The sequence below is a fragment of the Leptonychotes weddellii genome, chromosome 7, assembly GCF_054177405.1.
Source record: "Leptonychotes weddellii isolate Sample4059 chromosome 7, ASM5417740v2, whole genome shotgun sequence".
NCBI lineage: Eukaryota > Metazoa > Chordata > Mammalia > Carnivora > Phocidae > Leptonychotes > Leptonychotes weddellii.
The window spans coordinates 47,836,219-47,860,606 of NC_138375.1; the positions used below are offsets into that span (position 1 = coordinate 47,836,219).

Sequence of the window (24,388 nt, forward strand, 5' to 3'; positions counted from 1 at the left end):
CTCAGCGGGGAGCCTGCTTCTTCTCCCTCTCCCTCTGCCTCTTCTCCTTCTCATGCTCCCTCTCTCTCTCTCTATCTCTGTGTCTCAATTGAATAAAAAAATCTTAAAAAGTAAATATATTTTTCTATTGGAATAAAATAAGATTTTTATAACAAAGAATTTTTTTTTCAAGGAGAGTAGAGATGAATTTGATTGACTTTTTGATCTTCAATGTGACCCTTACTTTGAAGTGCTAGCAACTGAATTTTAAAAAAGAAAATTGAATTAAAGATTCATAAATATTTTCTGTTCTTAGCTGTTGCCTGAACAGAAATGCTTCAGGAGACTTTTCTTGTGAGCTGCTAAAGTTTTGTGTTTTTTTTATCCCATAATCAATGTTTTCATAGTTTTTAACTTTAAGCAGTCTATTATCCTTCATGTAGAGGGGACATTGTGGTTCTTCCTTCTAACCCTGTTAGTTAACAATTATTCTCTACATACAACCTTACTCTGTCCTATCTTTCCAAATGCTCCAATTGGTTTTATCTAGAAAAAAATAATTTCCTCAGCATACTTAATTGCTAAGTTGTTGATAGAACATTTCAAATAATCTACCCTGAGGCAAACATCTACCTGGGGGGGAAAAAAAAAGAAAAGAAATATTATCACCCAGTATTTCTCAGAATCCAGCTGCTCACCACTCCAGACAAAACATTTAGATTGTAGGCAGGAATTTAAGAATTGGCTTTTAATTTAAATAGTTACATCAATGTCTCTCTGATAGCTTAGACTTCATTTAGAATAATCTGCTCAAAATAATTGGATTACAGAATATTTAATGATCAAGGTCTCTGTTCTACACACTTGAAAATTTGCTTCCATGTCAATAATTTTTCAAATTGAAATTAAGACTAACTTTGAAGATTTTATCTTTGTTGTAAATATGGTAGTAGGGCTATGGCTTCTTGTCACTGTCACAATTTCCTAGCCATTCCAAGACAGAATTTTCACAGTTTAAATACAGGTAGGCTTTGCTGGAATGACATACATTGTGGTTGAAGGGGAACAGGTATATATTTTTGTCTCACTACATAGACTTTGGTTCTATAACCAAACTTGAGTTCATGGCAGGGTTTCAATTATTATAAAGGATCTTTGCTTAAAAAGCATTCTTGTTTTCCCCACTGTTATGTTATTTGGTATTCATATGGTTTTCCTTATTAATGGGTGGAGAGTATAATATCAGTGCTACTTATTTAGCATTTACATGGCACTTTATCTATAGAGTTATACAATGATTTTTATAATGATATAGAATTATTACCATATTCTGCATTCTTATCATAATACTATAGGGATTAATATGATTGGGAGTTAAATTTTATTTTTACTCTAAGCCACTAATGTATAACTTAAAGAAGGCTTTTTATTTTCTTTTAAAGGATATTTATTCTCTAGAATATGGGAGAAATGAATAGCAAATAACCCTCCCAGTAAAGTCAACTGGAGAGGGCTTTTATATCACAAAACAATCCAAGTATTTTCTTACCTTTGGAAAGAAGAGGGCTGGTTATACTTGTGTAGTTTGGATTATTGCCCTAGGAATATGACTAGGGGAGTTTTAATCCTGCTTTACAACTAATATTCAAGAAGACTTGAACTAGTGCCTTAATTTCTCCATATTTCATTTCCTACAGCTATTATACTATCTTCCTTATCAAACTCATGAGACTAAACAGAGAATAAGAATGTGCATGCAAATATTCTCAGAAGAAAATGAAGCCCCAATTTCTAGTTGTAACTTCATATTCCTTTAAAATTAAAGCTTATGCACTTTAATATTATTGCATGCCAAAGTTAATCAAGCAGTTGCTTGTATGATTGAGGTGATTAAAATGTCAACTGTAAATATTTACATATTGCAGATTGCAGTGCCTGGGTGGCTCAGTCAGTTAAGCCTCAGACTCTCGATTTTGTTTCAGGTCATCATTTCAGGATCGTGAGATCGAGCTCCAGTTTGGGCATGCTCAGTGCAGAGTCTGCCTGTCCATTTCCTCCTCCTCTGTGCCACACCTCTCCACTCCCACCCCCCAGCACTTGTGTGTGTGTGTGTGCGCGCGCGCGCCCACATGCACACGCGCTCAGTCTCTCTCTAAAATAAATAAATGAAATCTTTAAAAAAAATACATATTGAAGTTACTTTATCTTTCATTTTTTCTAAGGATTTTTGTAGATCTTTAATTTCATGTCTTCTATTAGATGATACTTAAAATCTGCCTGTATTTCCCAATAACGGATTTATTGAACATGCTGCACTTAGGTAGGTATAGTCTAAAAATTATATTTCTCTTCAAATCTTATCTGTTGAATCTCTTTTCCCCATACCTGGACAATATCTAAGGTAAATCCCATAAATTTTCTATTCATTTCAAAGTTTAGAATAATCTCATTTTTAGGTATTAAATTCTCATCTAAATTCATCTTTCAATCTCCCATTGAGTTTTGTTTTTTTCTTCTATTCTCTTATCAGGCTTAACCTAAGATTTCTTTAGTCTGACACTACTTCTTCACTTTTTTGTTAGGCCTTTCCTTCTCTCTTAGTATGTTGCTCTTGACTTTTTTGTGAGATTGGAGTGGAGGGAAAGAAGATAATTAAAGGAGCAGAAAGATCTTAAATTGTGTTATCTGGGTGACAGATACCTAGATGCTGAATTATTCTTTCATGGGGGTGTTGGATGGGTTCCATGAAGATAACCCTCTTTCTCCTTTCCACTTTTGGGTACCTCCAGCATTGCACTATTCCCTGACATGAGTTATGCTATATGATGGCTGATGTCAGATGATACCCCTTCAGCTCCACTCCAAAATACATTCACCCTGATTCTCTGCTAGCATTACCTCACCAAATAGACAGTTTTTAAAAGATGTTTCCAACATGACTATTTTTTGACATCCATTTAGCTTAGGAGAGGAGGGAAGGAAGGAAAGAAGAATGAATGGACTGAGGGATGGACTTAGCAAAACTGCCTGTCAGATTCTGGAAGTAAAGGTCTTTCTCACTCAGATTCACTATTCAGGTTATTCAAACCAGCCTATTACCTTTAGACTTTTTCAGGAAAGAATCAGGCTACAGTAGTCCTTTAGACTGCTTAGATTATAGAGAATACAGGGCATATTTACCTAAGAGTTCTCTATCCACTTTGTGTTCATAGAGCACTAACAAGCAGGTATGCAAATTTTCTATTTGGGGTAAAGATAGCATTTGCCTTTGTTAGTTTTCCATCATAGTAGACATCTATGAGTGGATTTCTTGACTTCCTTTTTTAATTGCCTTGAGCTAGAGGTGGTGCAAATATCTCCATGGGAGGAGGGAATATGAAATTGCACAGCTCTTTCTACTCATAGGCCAATAAACTTCTTATACAAGAATGCCTCTCTCATTGAATCCTTAAACTTCTATTATGTGGCTACAAGGTGGGTGAAGGAAAAGGAACCCATGACTGGTTTTTAGCCTTCTCTAGAAAGTTCTGCCTCTTTTTGGCAGCCTTCCACATTCGTACTAAATGAGAGTCTAACACTCCTTACTTATATTTTCCCTGTTCTGAGACATTGGTTATGATAACAACAGGGAAACTATATTTAATATTCTGTTCCCTATGCATTGTATTTCTCCCAGATATCCATTGGCTAATTCACCTACTCAAATATTACCTTCCCAATTATACTGATCATTCAGTGTAGTATTGCAAACAACATTCAGCCTTCTACTCACAATTCCACTTATTCTCATCTATGTTTTATGCTTCCTTATACTTTGAGCCTTCAGTAATTAAGTAGATAATTTTATACAATGTTGCTTACTGGTTTATTATTTTTACTTTTTATTTTCTGTTACCCTCAGTAGAAGCCAGGATTGATGAAAGCAAAGACACTGTTTTGTCTACTTATATAACCCAGGCTTTTAGAGAAGTGCTTTGCCTCTAAAAATGCTTAATAATTATTTTTTAATTAAATAATGAAAATTGCATTTTATTTTCCCTGTAATTTGTCTTATTTTAAAAAAGGAAGAAAGACGGGTGCCTGGGTGGCTCAGCATCTGCCTTCGGCTCAGGTCATGATCCCAGGGTCCTGGGATCGAGCTCCGCATTGGGCTCCCTGCTCAGCGGGAAGCCTGCTTCTCCCTCTCCTTCTCCCCCTGCTTGTGTTCCCTCTCTCTCTCCTGCTGTGTCTCTCTCTCTGAAATAAATAAATAAAATCTTAAAAAAAAAAAAAAAAAGGAAGAAAGAAAACCCTTTTTATCTTCCCAACAGTATCTCACTCTAAGTTCGGTATATATAGCTGCTAACAAAAACAAAAAAGCAAACAGGTCCTAAAGTATAGTGTGGTCCTTAAAGAGTGTAAGCTACGGAGCCACACTTGACCAGAATTTAAATTTCTATCCCTACCATTACTTGCTGGCCCTCAGTTACTTTCATATAGCCTTAGTCTCTTCATATAAAGACAAGGAAGATAATAATTCTTCATAAGTTTGAGTAGTAATTGATCTGATACATGGTAAGGGCTTGACACATGGTAATCATCCCTTATATGTTGTCATTGTTTTTGTTACTACTACAGGGTCATTATTTCCTGGGGATATTCCTAGAAGCAGAAGTATCTTCTCCACCTCTGTTAAATCGAAATTTGGGGAGAGTGCAGGAGAGGGTTTGTTTGTTTGTTTCTTTCTTTATTTTTTAAAGATTTTTTTAAATTTATTTATTTGACAGAGAGAGACACAGCGAGAGAGGGAACACAAGCAGGAGGAGTGAGAGAGGGAGAAGCAGGCTTCCCATGGAGCAGGGAGCCCGATGCGGGGCTCGATCCCAGGACCCTGGGATCGTGACCTGAGCCTAAGGCAGACGCTTAATGACTGAGCCACCCAGGCGCCCTGAGGAGAGGGTTTCTTAATAAGAATTCTCTAATTCTTCAGTCCCCTACCTTAAGTTGTGTAAGATAAGAAAATACGGGAAAGGTCCCTAAGTTTGTAGAATGCCTAGACCAGTCATTCATTTTAGATCATTTTTGTAAACTTAATATTTCTAACATATGTAGATTAGATCCCAGTATAATAAGAAAATAAATGCTGACACATGGAACTTCTTGAAGAAGTTTCTCTAATGATATGCAAATAAGGATCTTTTTCCAGAGATAGTGTGAAACCACTGTCTTTGAGTTTCTGAGCAAAATTACTCAACCTATTATTCAGAGCAAACCCATGTTGTTACTCTTGATGGCAACATCTATATTAGATTTGAAATGGAAGCAATGGGTCGAATCTGGAGAGTAATGAGGAAGGAGACAATCCAAGCTGATATTTTGCTATTCAGGGTCATGACTAACTTCATTTTTCTTTGTGCCTAATAGGTCTGATCATGGAATTAAACTCAACATCATCTATCACCTAGGTTACTAAATCAGTCACCTAAAGTACTTTCTGATGCCAGTTTTGCTGTCTTATTAATTTACTACACAGCAGAGAGAGATTTCTCCTATCAAATATTTTCTTAATTATATAACTGAGATGTAGTAAACTGTTCAGAATTTAGGTGTACAGTTAGATGAAATTTTTTCAAATGTATGCAGTAGTATAATCACCGCTCCTATATACATATGCATACACACACACACACACACACACACACACGTTTTCAATATATATTAGTTCAGCCACATCTGCAGGTTTTCTTACATTCCTTTTCAATTAACTACCTCTCTACTCTCCCTTTCCTCCCTTCTCCTGATAGTCTCGCTTGTGATTTTTCTCACAACAGACTATTTTTTTTTTCTATTCTAGAACTTTATATTGATGAAACCAACATTTTGTGTCTAGTTTCTTTTGCTAAACATAATGTTTTTGACACATAATAATGTTGCATATATCATGAGTTCCTTTTTATTTTTAGGAATCCCATGGTATGAATTATAACATGTTTACCCATTCTCCTCTTGATGTATACAATTTGAGGCAGTTTGGACAAAGCTGGCAGAAACATTACTGTACAAGTGTTTCATTGGACCCTTTCTCATTTTTCTTGGTGGAATTACTGGGACATAGAATTTATTTTTATTTTTTATTTATTTTTATTTTTTAAAGATTTTATTTATTTATTTGAGAGAGAGAATGAGATAGAGTATGAGAGGGGGGAGGGTCAGAGGGAGAAGCAGACTGCCTGCTGAGCAGGGAGCCCGATGCGGGACTTGATCCCAGGACTACAGGATCATGATCTGAGCCGAAGGCAGTCGCTTAACCAACTGAGCCACCCAGGCGCCCTAGAATTTATTTTTTTATTATAAGCAATTATCAGAACAGTTTTCTAATGTGTGACAGTTCAAGTTGCTGCACATCCTTACAACTTAAGGTATTATCTGCCTTTGCATTAGTTGGTATTATCTGCCTTTGCATTAGTTATCTATTTTTATATAAGCAGTTATCCAAAACATTAAAAAATAACAACCCCCCCCTCCCCCCAAAGGCAAGCCATGTCTTACCTCACAAGGCTCCTGAGAATCAGGAATCCAGAAGTGACTTAGCGGGATGATTTTGGTTTAGGACCTCTCATGAGGTTGTAATCAATTTGTTGAACAGGGTTCCAGTTCTCTGAAGGTGCTAGATAAGCCATTCTCAAGCTCACTACTATATTGGCAGGACTTTCCACTTCCTTCACTGGTGGTCTCTCCATGGTGTTGGAGAGGTGGAGTGAAAAGAAAGAGATCTAAAGAGAGGGAGAGAGAGAGAGAGCATTCGAGACAGAAGCCACAGACTTTTGTAATAAAATCTTATAATTATGTACCATCACTAATGTCATGTGGCATTAGTAACAAGGAACAATCCTGATGCATAGTGGGAAAGGTATATGTGAATGTGTGAGTACCAGAAAGATAGGATCACTGGGGACACTGCAGAGACGGGTAACTAAAGTCTTTTGGATTTAAACCATTACAGTGGGAGTAAAATTGTACCTATTCAGGTTTTTTGGTGTTTTTGTTGCATTGGTTTTTTTCTGAGAGAGAGAGAGAGAGAGAGTGCTCTTGCATGCAAACAGGTTGTGGGGGGGGTGCAGAGTGAGAGGGAGAGAGAATCTTAAGCAGCCTCCATGTCTAGCGCATAGCCAATGTGGGGCTCGATCTCACAACCCTGACATCATGACCTGAGCTGAAATCAAGAGTGGGACATTTAACCAACTGAACCACCCAGGTGCCCCTCAGGTTTTTTGTTTTGATTGATTTTATTATTGATTTGTAGAAGTACTTTATGATTTTATATAAAACCCCTTTGTCAGATGTAGGAAAATTTTTTTCCTGTCTTTGGGTTTATTATTTACTATTTTTTTAAAGATTTATTTATTTACTTGGGGGGGAGGGGCAAAGGAGAAGGGAGGGAGAGAATCTCAAGCAGACTCCCCACTGAGCACAGAGCCTGACATGGGGCTCGAGATCATGACCTGAGCTGAAATCAAGAGTCCGACACTCAACTGACTGAGCCACCCAGGTACACTTATTATTTACTAATTTATTTAGGTGAGCAAAATGTTTAAAGTACAATTTGTCATTGTTTCCATTATGGTTAGTGTTTTTTCTGTCCTAGGATATTTGCCTCCTCCAAATTTGCAAAAATATTTTCTATTTTATCTAGAGACTTTATATTTACAGTTTTCTCTTTTAGCTCTAATATCCTTCTCAATGTTTTATTATTTTCATTTAATATGTTAGAGAATGAGATTTATTACCCCCTACATTTATCCAATTGCTTCAGCCCCATTTTTTGAGGAGATTTTTCTTTTATTATTGATATTCCTTTGAACTTTGTCAAAATGTTAGTAACATATATGTCTAGGTCTATTTCTGAAATCTATATTCCATTCCATTGATCTACTAGATTATTTGTATGTCAGTACTATGTGACTTTGATCATTGTAGCCTTATAGTAAATCTTGAAACCAGGCAATGAATATGAAACACAACCTAGGTGTTCTTCTTTTGTAGGACCTGATTTGTCTATTTTGCATCTTTTAATATCCTTACGTATTTTTAGTAAATTTGTCAACTTCTACAAAAACAAGCAAAACAAAAATGTCCTGCTGTGTCTCTATTGAAATGGTATTGAACATATAGATCAAATTAGAAATTATTGACATTTTGACAATGTTAAGTCTTCCAATCCATGGACATGGTTTATCTTTCCATATGTTTAGCTGGTCTTAAATTTTTCTCACTATTTTATTGTCCTATTTCAGTGTAGGCATTTTGTACATGTTTCTTAAGTTTATTAAGTATTTTGTGTCTTATTTCAAATTATATACTTTTAAATTGTTTATCAAATGTTTATTACTATTATATAGAAAAGCAATTTATTTTGTATATTGATTTTATATCCTGTGGTATTTGTTCTAGAACTTATTCTGGTAATTCTAATAGATCCCTTATGATTTTTTATAATACAATATTGTTATCTGCAAATAAATGTAGTTTTACTTAAGAATGACTTCTTATAATACAAATATGGTTGTTTTATTGCCATATTAAATATTTGCAATAACACACCTTCTACCATAAAATCCAATTCTCTTAACTAGACTTGTAGGTAATATACCATATATTTGTTATGCAAAATGGAGACATTTTTATAGTGAAAGAGGGCATAATTATTAATAATTGTGTCAGGATCACAGGTGCCAATTGGAACTTTCCCAAGCAAACTGGGCATTTGATTACCCAATATGGTCCTTCATGATCTGATCCCTGACAACCTCTCCAGTGTTAGCTCCTGATCCTTCATTGGACCCAACTTAACTGTCACACTGTATTTTATTAGATTCCTTCAAATGCTGGTTTCATTTTCCTACCTCCTTTAGAGGTACTACTTTCAGAGCTTCTTACCTCTCTTCCATTTTCTTTTGAAAATTTTCAAATTCTTTTGAAATTCTTTAATACAGAATTTTCATCAGAGAGATGTTTTAGGATTGAGAGATATTTTTGTTATAAATCTTTTCTATTTCATGACTAAAAAGGAGCATAGTGAATGGTATTTAACTAAGCTAATTATTATATTTGAAAGCATAAAAAAATATTCAGTAATAAAACCCTACTGAAAGGGAAAAATAAAACTTCCCAGTCACACCACGTCACTTCACCAAAATCTTTTATATAATAAAATAAACAGCAAAAAATTCAACTCAGTGCCACAAAACCAGAGCTATGTTGGCATCAAATACTCCTTGAAACATGTGATTTTTCAAGTACCCTTGTGGTCAACAGGCCATTAGCAGTGTTTCCAAGGTCCATAATGGGAGCTCCTTTTTGTAGATCTGCTACCATTTCCATATGCAGCTCAATTTCTCTGATGAATGAGTATATCAAAGTGAACTTTTTAGAGAATCACATAAGGAGGGAGAGATTTTCTCATTAATCTTATTCTCTTGGACTTCAGACTCCATGTAATCTCCTAAGCAGATGCTTAGTAAATGTTTAAGCATCAATGAAGTTTATCAGAAAAATGCACATAAAGCAGAAGTTTGGACATAGTGGTTACATACTCTGATTTAGGTGATCTGAATAGTGCCCTTAATTCTTATTTATTTTGGGAATCATGTTTTGTTTAGTTCCTAGCCACTCTGTTCCTGGAACTATGCTGGATGCTGTAAAGCATTGGATGAGGCAAACCTAGTCGTTGCTCTTGTGGAAGTATTTTCTAGAATAAAGATGTGCTTTTAAAAGCAAAACACTATACTATGTTATATATTATAATCATATTTTTATAAATTTACTTATAGACAGTGTTCTATTTTTTATTGATTTGTTTCACTTATTGCCTCTGATTTAAGGAAATTGTGTAACGAGATGTACATTTCACAATCAATCGTTTTTTAAACTCATAGATCCATGTGATTCTGTCCATTTTCTCCTTGAAATAGGCTAATGTGGGATGTCATTCAACTCTTGTTGAACTTTAAAGTGCTATGTTAAATGTGGAATGAAAATAAATGCAAAGTGGACAAACTTCTTCCTCCTTGTCTCCTGCCATAATTAAATGTTTGTTGCATTCCTAACACTTGTTTGGCACTGTGGGGGTTGGAGATAAAACAGTGTGAAAAACTTCTATCTTCTTAATCCTCTTAGAGCTTGCAGTCTAGGGACAAACAGTAAACAAACTTCAAATAGAGGTAAAAGTTGAAGAAATAATTAAAAGTGTTGTGTGATGGAGAGAAGAAAAGAGTTACTTTAGGTAGAATGGTCAGGAGAGGCCTTTCTGACTAATGGGTAAGAAGTTGAGTTTATATGAATATTAAAAAAATTCAGCCATGAAAACATTCAAGGGAAGGCTGTTCTCATCATAGGTAACAGCAGGTGCAACGGCCCTGAATGGAGAAAGAACTTGGTGTGATTTAGGAACTAAAAAAAGGCCCAGATGGTTGGGCAGTGTCCAAGGATCAAAGGTCAGGATATAGGATTTGGAAGGCAGAAAGCTGCTTCCTGTTACATGGCCTTGCAGCCTTAGTGAAGAATTTGAATTGTATTCCAGATACGGGGTTTGTGTCAGGAGAAATGCCTCAAATAATATCAATTTTTTTCTTAAGACATGTGCCTCTATGATTTGGGGAATGGTGAGGGTTACAATTTACCTGCCAATTCTCAATTGCTTACAATTAACTAAATTTTTTACTTTAAGCTTCCTTAGAGTTATACATAGTATTCTACATTTTGCTATAAAATCTTAGTGGGATCAAGAATCATTCTATTATTTCAGTTATTTGAAGTGTAGTAATTATTTTATGGCATTGTTATGAAATTATTGCATTATATTTAACTAATGTGTTTAAACAGATATGTTTTTATAAAGATAAGTACTTTGTATCTAAGAAATGGCAAAAATAGTCTCTTACTTACAAATTAATATGATTTAGGAGCAGTTATTTGGATGACTGAGTTTTACATTTTAAGGGATTCTCAGAGAACATTAACAAAAGTATACTTATTTCCTATCCATAAAATATGTTGAACTTAATCTGTGAACAACGAAGCCATGAAAGGTAATATTCCATCTAAAAGGCTGAAAGAGATCCAAACATCTATGTAGCAATTTAAAAGGAAACCACAATACCATTTCAGTAATAAAATTCCTTTCTCCCCAGGAGAGTTTGATTGATTGATTGATTGATTGATTGATTTATATTTTTTTAAAGATTTCATTCATTTGACAGAGCATGAGCACATAAGCAGGTGGAAGGGCCAGAGGGAGAGGGTGAAGTAGATTCTCTGTCCAGTAGGGAGCTTGATGCAGGGCTTGATCCCAGGACCACGAGATCATGACCTGAGCCAAAGGCAGATGCTCAACAACTGAGCCACCCAGGCGCACCCCCCCACCAGGAGATTTTTAAATGTTTGGGCTCAATTACCTCATACTTTAGTATCAGGAAATTTTACAAAAATCTTATATCAAAGAATATTTTCAAAAGTTCAGTGATTTAAGTTTACAGCATAATAGCTTTTTGTTTTATTTTTAACGTAGAATAAAATTGACATTTATTGGTGGGCAGTTGTATGAATTTTAACACACATAAATTCTTGTAATTCAGTATCCCTTTTTTTTTTTTTAAAGATTTATTTATTTGACAGAGAGAGAGACAGCGAGAGAGGGAACACAAGCAGGGGGAGTGGGAGAGGGAGAAGCAGGCCTCCCGCTGAGCAGGGAGCCCGATGTAGGACTTAATCCCAGGACCCTGGGAACATGACCTGAGCTGAAGGCAGACGCTTAGCGACTGAGTCACCCAGGCGCCCCTGGAATAATAACTTTTAAAAACTGATTATCTAGATTTTTTTTTTCTTTCTGGAATGCTTACACAAAATGACCATATTAAGTTTTTCCAGACAAATGGAAGTTTCTTTTATTTTGACTGAGGTTGTACTCTTGATTGAATTAGTCAGGACCTTTTCATTGGTAGTGATATCATTGAAATGGTAATCAGTAATGTGATCTGTTTTGACACCAGTGGTAATTAGGTACCTGAGGATACTGGAAAGGATGGAAAGAAAACCGATAGGGAACTTGTAGGAAGAAACATGGATTCTGTGGAGCCTCTTTTTGCGATTTGTGCATTAGATTTGCAGTCTCTTGAAAAAGGTAGTAATACATTACCTAGAAAAGGCAGTAAGGGACCTTGTTATTCCATTAAGGCACTCTCTACATGGTATGAATTCCTTGTCATTTAAAGCTTTTAAACTTATTGCATTGTACAGGATCTATGTTTATAAATATATAAATGATACATACATAAATGTATGGATAGTTTTCTATCCATAGAAATGCACTTAAACTGGGGTGAAGTTAGGCTGATTTCAAAGTCCATCGGGACTTTTTTTAAGATTTTATTTATTTGACAGAGAGAGTGCATACAAGTAGGAGGAGTGACAGGCAGAGAGAGAGGGAGAAGCAGGCTCCCCTCAGAGCAAGGAGCCAGATGTGGAGCTGGATCCCAGGACCCTGGGATCATGACCTGAGCTGCAGGCAGATACTTAACTGACTGAGCCCCCCATGAGCCCCCCCCCCTTTTTTTAACATTCTTCCAGGATTCTAAGCACAAAAATAATTTTGGACTCTCTAAAATACATCCATAGAGTACTTATTCATGCTCATTTTCAATATAGAAATTTTTTTGTTAACACTACCATATTTTCGTAAACAATGTACTGAGGATAGTGTTTAGTTTATAGAAGATGCCTTTGAATAAAAACGAATAAACACAAATTTCTGTGAAGTATTTATAATTCCTAGTTATATAAATTTATATTATATTGAGATAAAAATGGACTATTCATATAACAGGGGTAGGGACTGAGGAGGAAGAAAGCTGAAAGATGAGATAAGACTTGATTAACTTTTTAAAGTGATTAATAAAACCCTGATTTTGAGAACATGTTTTAGCAGGAAGAGTCAAATAATGAAAATGTTAAGAGTAGTCTAGTAGTAGACATGACCACAGAGACAGATTTGAAATTTGTGTTGACTTGAACTTAAAGACTATGGTGCAATTTTAGAAAATATAGAAGAGGAAAAAAATTTCCTAGAATCCTGGTCATGTGGGTAAAATCCCACATAGAAGTGAAAATTCAATCAGCCACCTGAGTAAATTAGCTCTATGTTTCCAAACATTTGAATATAAAGACAAAATTGAAATATTTCATTTTCTGCTCTCGAAGAACAGACTCCAATGAATTTTTAATATATTTTGAATATATTTGAATAAACATCTGAATATACGCAGATATTCCATGCAGTAGAATCAGCCTTCACTTTTGTACACTGCTTTTCACTGACCCTTAAACTATCCTAAACCTGGGACAGTTTAACCTTTGGGAGAAAGTACACAAAGTTTCTCTTATTCACATGTGTGGCCTCCTTGCAAATATGAGAACAATTTTGCATGTTTATATGTGTGACCTTTTATTTTGCTAGAAGAGGGATCAAAAGTTGGGTCAGTTCTTCAAAATGTTTTATGTTCTAGAGAAAACTATCCTTCTTACTACAGAAATTGAGATTTCATAATAAATGCAGAGGCACATTTATAGAAATAACCTTAACATCAAGTTGGAGGTACTGCAGACAGAGATTAGTCATGGTCTACCATGTGACAATGTTTTTGTTACTGTCTTGCATTGTTAGTTCAGTGTTTCTTGCTTCTAGCTGTTTAGGTGTTTGTTTCCTCAAATAGATGAAAGGTGTTTTGATATCAGCATTGAACTTTCTACTTCTTTCCACCTACAACTGCGCTTTGCACAAAAGAATCTCAAATAATTAACTGAAGGACCAAGAAATATAAAGCTATAAGGCATTGTTTCCCAAATCTGGCCACCTTCATGGTTTTTGCCACATCTAAGTGACACCTGATCATTTATTTACTTAATATTTTTCATAAAACCGGTATCTTTTTAAAGTAATTGTTTTACTTAATACATTTAATAATAAAAGTAATAAAATCTGGAAAATCAGTTTTCATAATACAAGCCACCTGCAAAGTAAATACAATGAAATCAGTGCAATGTTATCACATCTTAATTATATATTATTTTCTACTGGAAGTGCTGAGCTTGATGTTCTCCTTAGAAAGTAGATTAGCAAGTTGGAGAATGTGGTTAAAGAGAAATTATAAATAAACTGAGACACTGTCCTTAGTATAATTGAGTGTATTGACAGAAAATTAAAACAGGAAAAATTTTCAAATTATGTGCTTCAATGTCTAAATGCTATTCCTATGTGACACTTAAATCTGTCTTGGTTACCAGGGACAGGTGTCCTAAGTTCCGGGAACCGCTGATATGGGATAATTTTAATAGGACATAAATTTTGAGGATGATGCTATTTTGAACGTCCAGTGTACAATGAAACACTAGTAAGTGACATTTGACTTGGTTGAGAGTAATAACCAAAGTGGTACTTATTTTGGGAAAAAGCTCTATCACACTGTCTTGCACTAGCTCTTACTTCTGGCAGCACCTTAGAATTAGCTGAATACCAATGTCTTGGTCCTGTCCTAGATCAATTAATTGAGTATCTTAAGAGGCAGTTCTTCAGCACTGGTATTTTTTTTTAAAGCTCTCTAGGTAGTTATAACATGCAGTCAGGGTAAGAACGACTGGTCTATATAATGTATTGAACATTCACTATATGCTGAACATTGTGCATTCCTAGTGAATGATAATCAAGTAGATAAAGGAAGAAATACAAATATTTCCTTCTGAGAATATTTCTTGACAGTAAATAAATTACAACCTTCTCTGACATTAGCTTATAGTTTACATATTTCTGTGGTTAAAGTTAGTCTTGGATTTTCATAGTCAGAACATAGCAACTCAATGCAAACTCCATGTGTATTTCTAGAATGAGGGAGAGCAGCCCCCAAAATTGTACTGGCCTAGTCTATCACTGTGTTATTGCAGTCCAATAATAATACAAGTGCAGTGGCTAAGTTCTGCTACGTCATAGAAAAAAAATTGTTGCTTGAGACCAACATAGTTATGGCCTCACTTCCTTTTAAAAATTCCACATCAGTATATAGTGTGCAAGATGAGTTGTCTCAGGTTCCCAAGATCATTCAGGTTTTGAAGCCAAAGCTTCTACTCTGTGGCAAAATGTACACAAACAAGAAACCGAATATTATTTTTATCACTTATTAAAAAATCACATAAAAGTACCTTATATATAAAGGGATAGATTAGGAATTTGTCAGTTTAATAATCATTATTATCATTATAAATATCATTATTTATACCCTTGTATCTATTGACATTTGGATGTCAAGAATTCTTGTATCCATTGACATTTCTTATCACAATTTAGCATCAACACTTTTATTTCTATTCTATCAAACAGTTATAGACAGTTGGCTTCTGGGGCTAACCTTGGTTTTATTTTCTTTTTAACTCTCAAAAATATCTTCAGGGCATGTTACCTGAGTTTTTACACACAAGGAATTATAGTGTTCAATGAAGAAGGTGATGGCAATCATGTGATGGCATTATGTAGGCCACTCATTTTAATATTAGCTGTAATTGTTACCTATGTACATTTTTAAAGAGAGTGAATCTACATTTCCATGTAGATTTTCACAAACATTAAATTTTTTAAAATAACCCATACTCTCATTGATTCATCCAGTATTTTGGAAAGTATTCATTGCGTGTCTTGTTACGTGCCAGGCACTTTGGCAAATTTTCAGAAAATGACACTGTTGGAGACAGAAACGTTTCTTGCTCTTAGGAACCTAATGTTCTACTTTTAACTCTCACACCTAAACCTCATTTTTTAAATGCTTTGTTGTTGTTGTGAAGTAAAATGTAGAAAAGTACAAAAGACCTAAATATGGTTCAATGAATCATCACAAAATCCATATAACCCCCAACCACAACTGGAAATAAAATACTGCTAGCACCCTAGTAAACATCCTCCCTTACTTCCTCATTTTCTTCTTTCTCTTACCCCAAAGAAATCATTGTCGTGACTTTCAGCTCTATAGTTGAATTTTGCCTTTTATTAAATTTTATATAAACAGAAACACAGCACGTGTGTGTATGTGTGTGTGTGTGTGTGTGTGTATGTGTGGCATCTTTTGCTCAATTTTTTTTTTATTCATGTTGCTGAATTTAGCAATAGTTCACCAACTTGTATTGTTGTATGATATTTTATTATGTGAATATACCATCTTTTATTAATCTATTGTACTACTGGATTATGTTCACATCTGTTTGGGTTATGTTTTGTTTTATGTTCATATCTATTAATAATCTAAACATTCTTAATCAAGTCTTTTTTTTTTTTTTTATTTGCGAGAGAGAGAATGAGAGACAGAGAGCACAAGAAGGAGGAAGGTCAGAGGGAGAAGCAGACTCCTTGCCGAGCAGGGAGCCCGATGCAGGACTCGATCCCGGGACTCCAGGATCATGACCTGAGCCGAAGGCAGTCGCTTAACCAACTGAGCCACCCAGGCGCCCCTCTTAATCAAGTCTTAGAGTAGACATGTGCATGTGTTTCTTTTTGAAATAAATCCAGAGATGGACTTTTTGGGATATGAAATAGGGATTATCATTAGCAGATAATGCCAAATGTTTTCCTTCTAGCAGTGAATGAGTCCTATTTGCTCCACATTCTCCCAATTTTATTTAAGAATGGTTGAAACAAACAACATAAGTACGGTGAGGTGGCTAACCAAGGAAAATGGACTTCAGGGATAATCCTAGGCCTCACATTGATGGCTTTTTTCTGTGTACACCCCTTGACCCCAACGAGCGTTGTGGTTGTCTTTTCCACATTTCCCCTCCTTGCTTTATTAATTATCCCAATTTTCATTGGGTGTATGTGAAATCCTCATGCCTTTTGTGAAGCTGTTTCCATCTTGGATACTAATAGGATAGATAATTAGACCAAAATAATCAACATAATCTCCTCTAGCCATAGATTTCAGTTTCATACGTATGAATTCATATGTATTTGGCTAGCGATGCACAAATTTAGACTCTCTGGGGACTTTTCTTTGTGAAGGAACTTCTGGAAGAGTATATCTCTGTTTTCATAGATGTAAATAAGGAGGCATAGAGGTGTAAGGAGTTGTTAGCATCTCTTGACTGCATAGTCAGGCCATCTTTGGGTTGAAGCTGACACTGTGGAGGATAGATGGGTGAACTAGAAAGAATCTGAGTTTTCAAATACCATAGTTGTGAAGCTATCTAGAGCACTGTGAAGCTGATCCTACATTAGGCTTTATGACTATATATGTCAGTGCCTACCAATTTGGTTTGAATGTTCTGATACTTGCAATGAAATTTATCTTAGGTAATAAAACCCCACAGTTATTTGATACAGGTCACTGGTGATTGCTAATAAAATAAACAATTTGCATTTACACATTGGATATATGTGTCTGATAATTGACTCAGTCAAATAAACATACTTACAATAGCTGTTAATCTAATATTAAAAAATTGAACTTGGTAAGAGCTAAGGAAGTCATTATAAGTAGGACAATTCACGATCAGAATTGATGCTTGGGGATTTATTTCCTTGCTGTACCGCTCCTCTTTTTGAAAATTCACATTCATGTGTACACAGACAAGCAGAAGCACCTTTCCCAACAGGTTCTACATAGGTTCCTTACATGTCCTTACTGAGAGGTATAGAATCCCATAGGCCACGAAAGACCCTATGTGAAAGACTAATTGGTGCCCCAGTGTTCTTGTTCACAGAATACTGCAGTGTCCCTAGAGAGCTCCCAGTTTTCCTGGACAATACAGAGTGGAGCCCCCCTCCTCCCATGATCAGATTATGAGCTCCCTGTGTCCTCTGAGACATATACTCACCTTTCATACCTGCTCTAACACTTTTTACCAAAATCTGCTTTTTGCAGTGGCTGGAGGACATCCTTTAAAATGAACTGATTGATATGTATGCCTTGCCCTGTAGTGTACATTGCTCTCCAAGCCAAGAAAGAGTGTGAGACAGTTTATCACATGTGTGAAGTTAAATTGTGAGCTCTGCTTTTATTCCTCAGTATGGGGAGATCAAATTATTGGTATCTGTAACAGCAAGCTCACGAAATTTGAATGTTACTAACTTTGTGGGAGGGTGCCATACTTTTATTGAGCTCAGGCATAAACTAATTTATTGTCCTAAAGGAAAATGAGCTTGAGCAACCATTTATTTTGGATCTTATTTTTTGATGAATGTACAGTAGCAGATTCTTTGGACCCAATTTTTCTTTTTCAAAGCCTTGCAGCATAATGGTTAAACATTTTGGTTTTGGCAAACTGAAGTGACTGTTGGTAAATATCATTGTTTTTCTTCATTGGCAAAATGGGGATAATTATAGGAATATCAGTGTTTTAAGGATTAAGTGGGAGAATGTATGTGAAGTCCTTAAAGTTATTCCTAGGACATAGTGAATATTGAAAAGTAGCTATCATTGGTATTATTATTTACCTTAGGAAAACTAGTTAGCAAGAACATTTATTCTTTCCACAAATCTTAATTAAACATGTACTCATGGAATTTGTAGTCTAGTAATGGAGACAGAATAAACAAATCAATACATAGACATTGTAACAAATGCTATGAAGGGACTGGCTAGAGCATATGAAGGGTGGGGTGGGTGACAAAGTTAGATAAAACAATAAGAGCTCAGTGCGTTGAGCGTCTGCCTTCAGCTCAGGTCATGATCTCAGGGTCCTGGGATCGAGCCCCACATCGGGCTCCCTGCTCTGCGGGAAGCCTGCTTCTCCCTCTCCCACTCCCCCGCTTGTGTTCCCTCTCTCACTGTGTCTCTCTGTCAAATAAATAAATAAAATCTTTAAAAAACAAAACAAAACAATAAGGGATGACCTCTATGTGAAGGTGATGTTTGTGTTGAAAAGTAAGAAGGAATAAGCCAAGCCAAATATTGGTTTGGGAGGTGAAGAGAAAAGATTGTAGGCAGGAAGGACAATACATGCAGTTAGACTGGAGTTTGGCCAAGTTTCAGGAACTTAACAAACTTCAGTAACATAATGAGGTAAGAAACAACACATTCTCCTCTCTGATGCTTTTGGAGTGTGAGGATTCTCACTGGATTCTATGGTCTGAAGAAAATGTGGGGTAGAAGGGTATCTCTGTGAAAACAGTAAAAAGAAGGGATAGAGATTAGATTATATAAGCAGTGGAGATTCGCAGTAGAGGTAATATTAACAAAGCAGAAAATCCAATGCATAGGAATTTTTAATAGAAAAGATCCAAAAGGTTTCATTTTGCTGACCTATATATCTTGAGAGATTTATTTTGACATATAAAATACCCTGCATATAACTCACTGCACCTATAAAATAAAACTAAAACTTGTACCAACAAAATATTACTGAAACTATGAAAGACTGAAACACTAATTATTTAAAAATAGTTTAAACATAAAAATAAATGATTTTTTATTTTTTTATTCTACTTACCTATGTCAGAGAAAGAAAAAAAATATATATTCTGTCTTTATGATGCCAAATACCAATGGATTTTAAGATGCCTGAACGAAAAGACAAATGTTTTTATATCTCACCCAAATGTTTGTTGTTATATTACCCTGGGATGGTAAAGTGACTAGATTATCCGCCCCCCTCCGCCACAAAACTTAGATCTTTATTGAATTTGTGGGAATCTGAAATACATGGATTAAAATTTAAAATTCCATAAACTGCATAATTAATATTCAGTGTCAAACATACAAAATATGTACCAAAATTCAAGTATTTAGATTATTCTATGTGATTTTGAACAACCTCTCACTGAGCATCTATCAAATATTTCTTTTGTTTTTCTAAGCCATTTTTTAAAATCAGCTTTTGTTTCTGATTATAAACATGAGCTTATTACATGTTTGTAATAATTCATAAATTCAAATCATGCATAAAACTGGAAACATGAAAATAAAAATCTAATTTACAACATGGAGACTCAGAAGATTTAAAGTGGGAACCTGGGAATATGTATTTTTAAAGATGCCCCCCGCCCCCCCCAAACACTCTGTGACTGAGATTCTCAAATGTTAATATGCATATGAATCACTTGAAGATTTGTTAAAGATTTTGATTCAGGAATCTCAGGTGGGACCCAAGGTCCTGCTTTTCCAGCAATATCCTAGCAGTGCTCATGCTGCTGGTCCAAGGGTCCCAGGCAGATGGTTTTCTGTATCTCTTAAAAAGCTTTCAAAGATGAAAACTTTACAACCTTTTCTGGCACCGTTTTTGACAAATTTTCACTCAGACTATGAAAAAATGTTTTTCATTATGGTAAGCTAATTTAAGACTAATTTCAATTTTAGTTCTCTCTTTTTATAAGATTACTTTTTAAAACTAAAGGGCACAAGAAATAACTACTTGTAAAGGCTGTTACATTCGGATAGGTGGCTTTAGCTAGAAGTTCAACTTTATGTTTGTGCTCAGTACACTCAACTATCAAGTCTGTTTTCTTGAATCATTATCAATCTGTTTCTGCCCAGGCCTTCTTATGGGGTTGACAATGCCACAGAATGCCTTGTCTAATGATCAGACTTCATTATTCCTAGACAGCCTACCTACAAATCAGGAGGTCTTGACTCCAAGGAATTCTTCTCTAGAGAAACAGCCAACGTTGAATGAGAGAGGCTCTTTTTTCTTTTTTTTAAGACAAATCTGGAAACAATCCCAGATTATGCATCAGCCCCATTAATTTAGACCTCAGCTGGGAAAACTCTAGAGAATAAAAACTTCATTTATTTATAATGTAGGGGTTCATTATTTTTTTTTCCTGGAAAACATCTGTTTTTAGTTTTTCTCAGCACATATTAGATAAAAGCCTGAAAGCAGCATCCATGGATTCAGGTTTTAGTTACATGGTTGGAGCTGTTGTTATAAATCTAGCAGTGGTCACTTTATAACAATAATTATAACAGACCTATTTTCAGGGCTATGTGTCAGGCACTATGCAAAGCATTTAATAACCATTATCTTAACCTTACACAAAAATAAGATGAATACTAGCACTAACTCTATTTTATTTATTTTTTTTAATTTTAAATTTTTATTACACAAAAGTTGTCACATAATTGGATTATTTCTCTACTTTGTACACAATTATTCTTACTCTCCACAGAAAGGCTGCTTCTTAACTTTTCATCTGGTGATGGCAAACACTAAAATCCTGACTTTAACAGAATAGTAGTAAAAATGCCTCAATGATTTAAGTTGAAAGCAGTACATTGGTACATGGCTCTTGCACTCAGTTATCGGGAATGTACAAATGTCTTTTTATTCAAAAATACAAAATAAATTATCTGTAGGCATGGACAATGACAACAGTAACCCATTATATGTTGTCAACTGAAGCCAGTAACTGATGGTTATAGTGATTTTCTTAAACTAGCATTAACTCTATTTTAAAGATGAAAACTTTGTGAAGTTTAGCAAGGTTAAATAACTTGCCCCAGGTCATAAAATAGTAAATGATAGAGGTAAGAAATGATGAATCCAGAAAGTAAACCCAGTACTTTCTAACTCCAAACTTTATACTCTTAATTTCTCAACTCTTTTTTTTTTTTTTATCTCTCTCTGGCTAAGGAGGCAACCTCAATTACGACAAAATCTATCACTGATACTTTTAAATGAAATAATCCATTTGTTTATTGTTTTGGCATCTAATAGATGATGATTCTAAAAGATTTATTTATGCAATTCTGGAAAGTAGTATTCCTCCTAAGCAAGTATCCCTTGTATTTTCACTATATGTATTTTTCCTCCTAGTCTGCCAGATGATGGTAATAACAGTAATACAGTACCATCATGCTTGGATTATTTACTTGTTAGTATGAGGAGTTGCTATAAGCGAGTGAACCAAATGATTTAATATCTGTTCCCTTCCCTTGAAGAAACTTTAATAAGGTGCATTTGTCTGAGGGAGAGAGAGAAAGAGAGACACAGAGAGAGAGACTCAGAGGGAGGGAGGGAAAGATTTTTTTTTTTTTTAAACACTTTTGCAAGAACAAATTAAATGGTGGTAAAATTCCATAATGATGGTATCCAATGGGCCAACCACATTCTTTTCTCAGAGTTATTGGAGGGACTTGAAAATCTCTTGGTCAGAGAGCTGTTTTTTCTTCTTAAACTAGTGAGATTTAGGTCACAGAATGAGAACTCTATTAGGGAGTGTTTAGCAATGCTCTAGAGAAATGATGAATTAAGGCCCAAGAAGAATTTCCCTAGCCGAGACCTGGCCTCTGCCGACACCAGGGCCTTTCTCTTTGAGAGTTCCTTGAAGTTTTATCCAGCCCATCATACCCTAAATGGGAGGTTTATGAAATTTAAATGTTTAAAGTCGTTCTGCTAATTGAAGTTCCAGAAGTAAGACTGGCTCTGTGAGGTTTGATGCAGATGTATGGCTCAATTTTTATAATGGTTCCTCTTTATAAAGCTTTAAAGGAATAAAAGAGGAGATTACTTGGTTACTAAATTGATCCATGCCAGTGATTACTCTTAAAACTTCATCTCCCATGCTCATTCTCGAACCAGATTAATCATGCAATCAGCTTTCTTCTACCATATGGATTCATCTATTTATCTATACATGCACACATATACATACATATATTTTATATATGTAAAATGAATGAGTATGATTCCAATATCTTTCCAAAGTCAGCCTTAACTTCTGGCCCTAATTGTGGAAGTTTTCTGACAGGTTTGGGCATGGAAAACTGAATCACAGGATATTATGTAGCTTTTAGATCACTCAAAGTAGGCAGTTTCAATTACACAATTATAGTATATTAACTATTAGTATGAGTTTCTGGATTAGGAAATTTTGCTCTAATAAAGAGTGGCTTAAAGTCTGCAACTACGTTTTTCTTCATAGTACCAGGTTCTTAACAATCGAAGATAAATGGACCGCCCCTGCTTTCAGTGCAAGTGAGGGGAAAAAAATACACATACACACACCCTGGGGGAAGAAAAAGCAGCAAGACTAAGTTCTCCTTAGTAGTTCAATTGAGAGGGGAGAGGCTTGTCTGGCGGTTTGTGGGAGTGAATCTAATTATCAGTCTCTTACTTTCATTAATAGGTTGAAGCAAGTGAACTTCTTCGGGGAGGAAGAAGTAGACATTATGTCTGAATTCTGAGACTACATTATCATCATTTAAGCATCATTTTCACAAAAAGTTTTTTTCTTAATAAGTCCTTTGTGAGGTTGGGCAGGTGGACAGGAAGAATATCAACTATGAGAAAGGCAAAAATCACTTGTAAAACATGGTATACTTATAGATGGGAAGACAGAGCATTCTGGAAAACTGGAGAGTACACTTTAATAAATTTGAATCTACATCTGTGCGCTAGATGGAGCCTCAGTGAAAAATTTCACTGTTGTCCATTGTAATACATTCCTGTAATCCTAGTTCATTTCTCCTTTCTCCCCAGTGGACTGTGAGTAAAAAGTCCTCTTGGATATAGTCTATATGTTTCCTGACCAATATTTTTGTTTTCTTAGTCTCACTAGCCAAAAATCTGATGATGACTATGAAGATTATGCTTCTAACAAAACATGGGTCTTGACTCCAAAAGTTCCTGAAGGTGATGTCACTGTCATCTTAAATAATCTCCTGGAAGGATATGACAATAAACTTCGGCCTGATATAGGAGGTATGTTAAAGTAATTTGTGATATAGTAGAGATAGAAACGAACGTGCCTACCACACTAGAAGAATACATTAGTATGTTTCAATAACCAGAAATACTTAAATGATCATTATATGCTGTAAAAATAAAGTATGTATAAGTAGCATTCAGGCATAGGGGTGGGAGGGGCCTTGATAAATGCAAAATGAGGAAAGAGCATTGATAATCTTCAAATGAGGCATGAGAGCTGGAAATTCAAATTCTCCTAGATATCTTAGACAAAGGCTGTAGAAGGAATATGACAACTTCTTTATGAAGTAACATCAAAAATAAACAAGTAAATAATGGTAAAGAAAGGATATATTAGTTACCTACTGCTGTGTCACAAACCGTCGCAAATCTCAGTGACATATAATAATAAGCATTTATTTAGCACTTTGCCAGGTGCAGTCTAATCTAAATTAAGCCAGGTTGGAGCTGCTCATTTAAGAAAGCTGTATTCTCATTCTACTCCTGGGGCCAGGAGACTAGCTAGGATTATCCTTCTCATGAAAATAACAAAGAGCAAGACAGAAAGTAGAGACTCAAACATAAGGTTTAATGCTTGGGATTAGAACTAGCGTACTCACTTGTCCATGTAGTATTAGCCAACACAAGTTAGATGGTCAAGCCCGAAGTTCAGAGGCAGTGAAGTAGCCTCACTGGAGTGAAAGCAGAGGCGTAGATG

At 35.3% G+C, this 24,388-nt stretch overlaps 1 protein-coding gene across 2 annotated transcripts in view; it reads left to right on the forward strand.

The window, feature by feature from the left end:
- Positions 1-24,388, forward strand: part of GABRG2 (gamma-aminobutyric acid type A receptor subunit gamma2) — a 101,170-nt gene that overhangs the window by 3,744 nt on the left and 73,038 nt on the right. For both annotated transcript variants that reach the window (XM_006730680.3, XM_006730679.3), the window contains exon 2: positions 23,534-23,685. In XM_006730680.3, the coding sequence (XP_006730743.1) occupies positions 23,534-23,685 (152 nt within the window). The remainder of the gene's footprint in view (positions 1-23,533; positions 23,686-24,388) is intronic.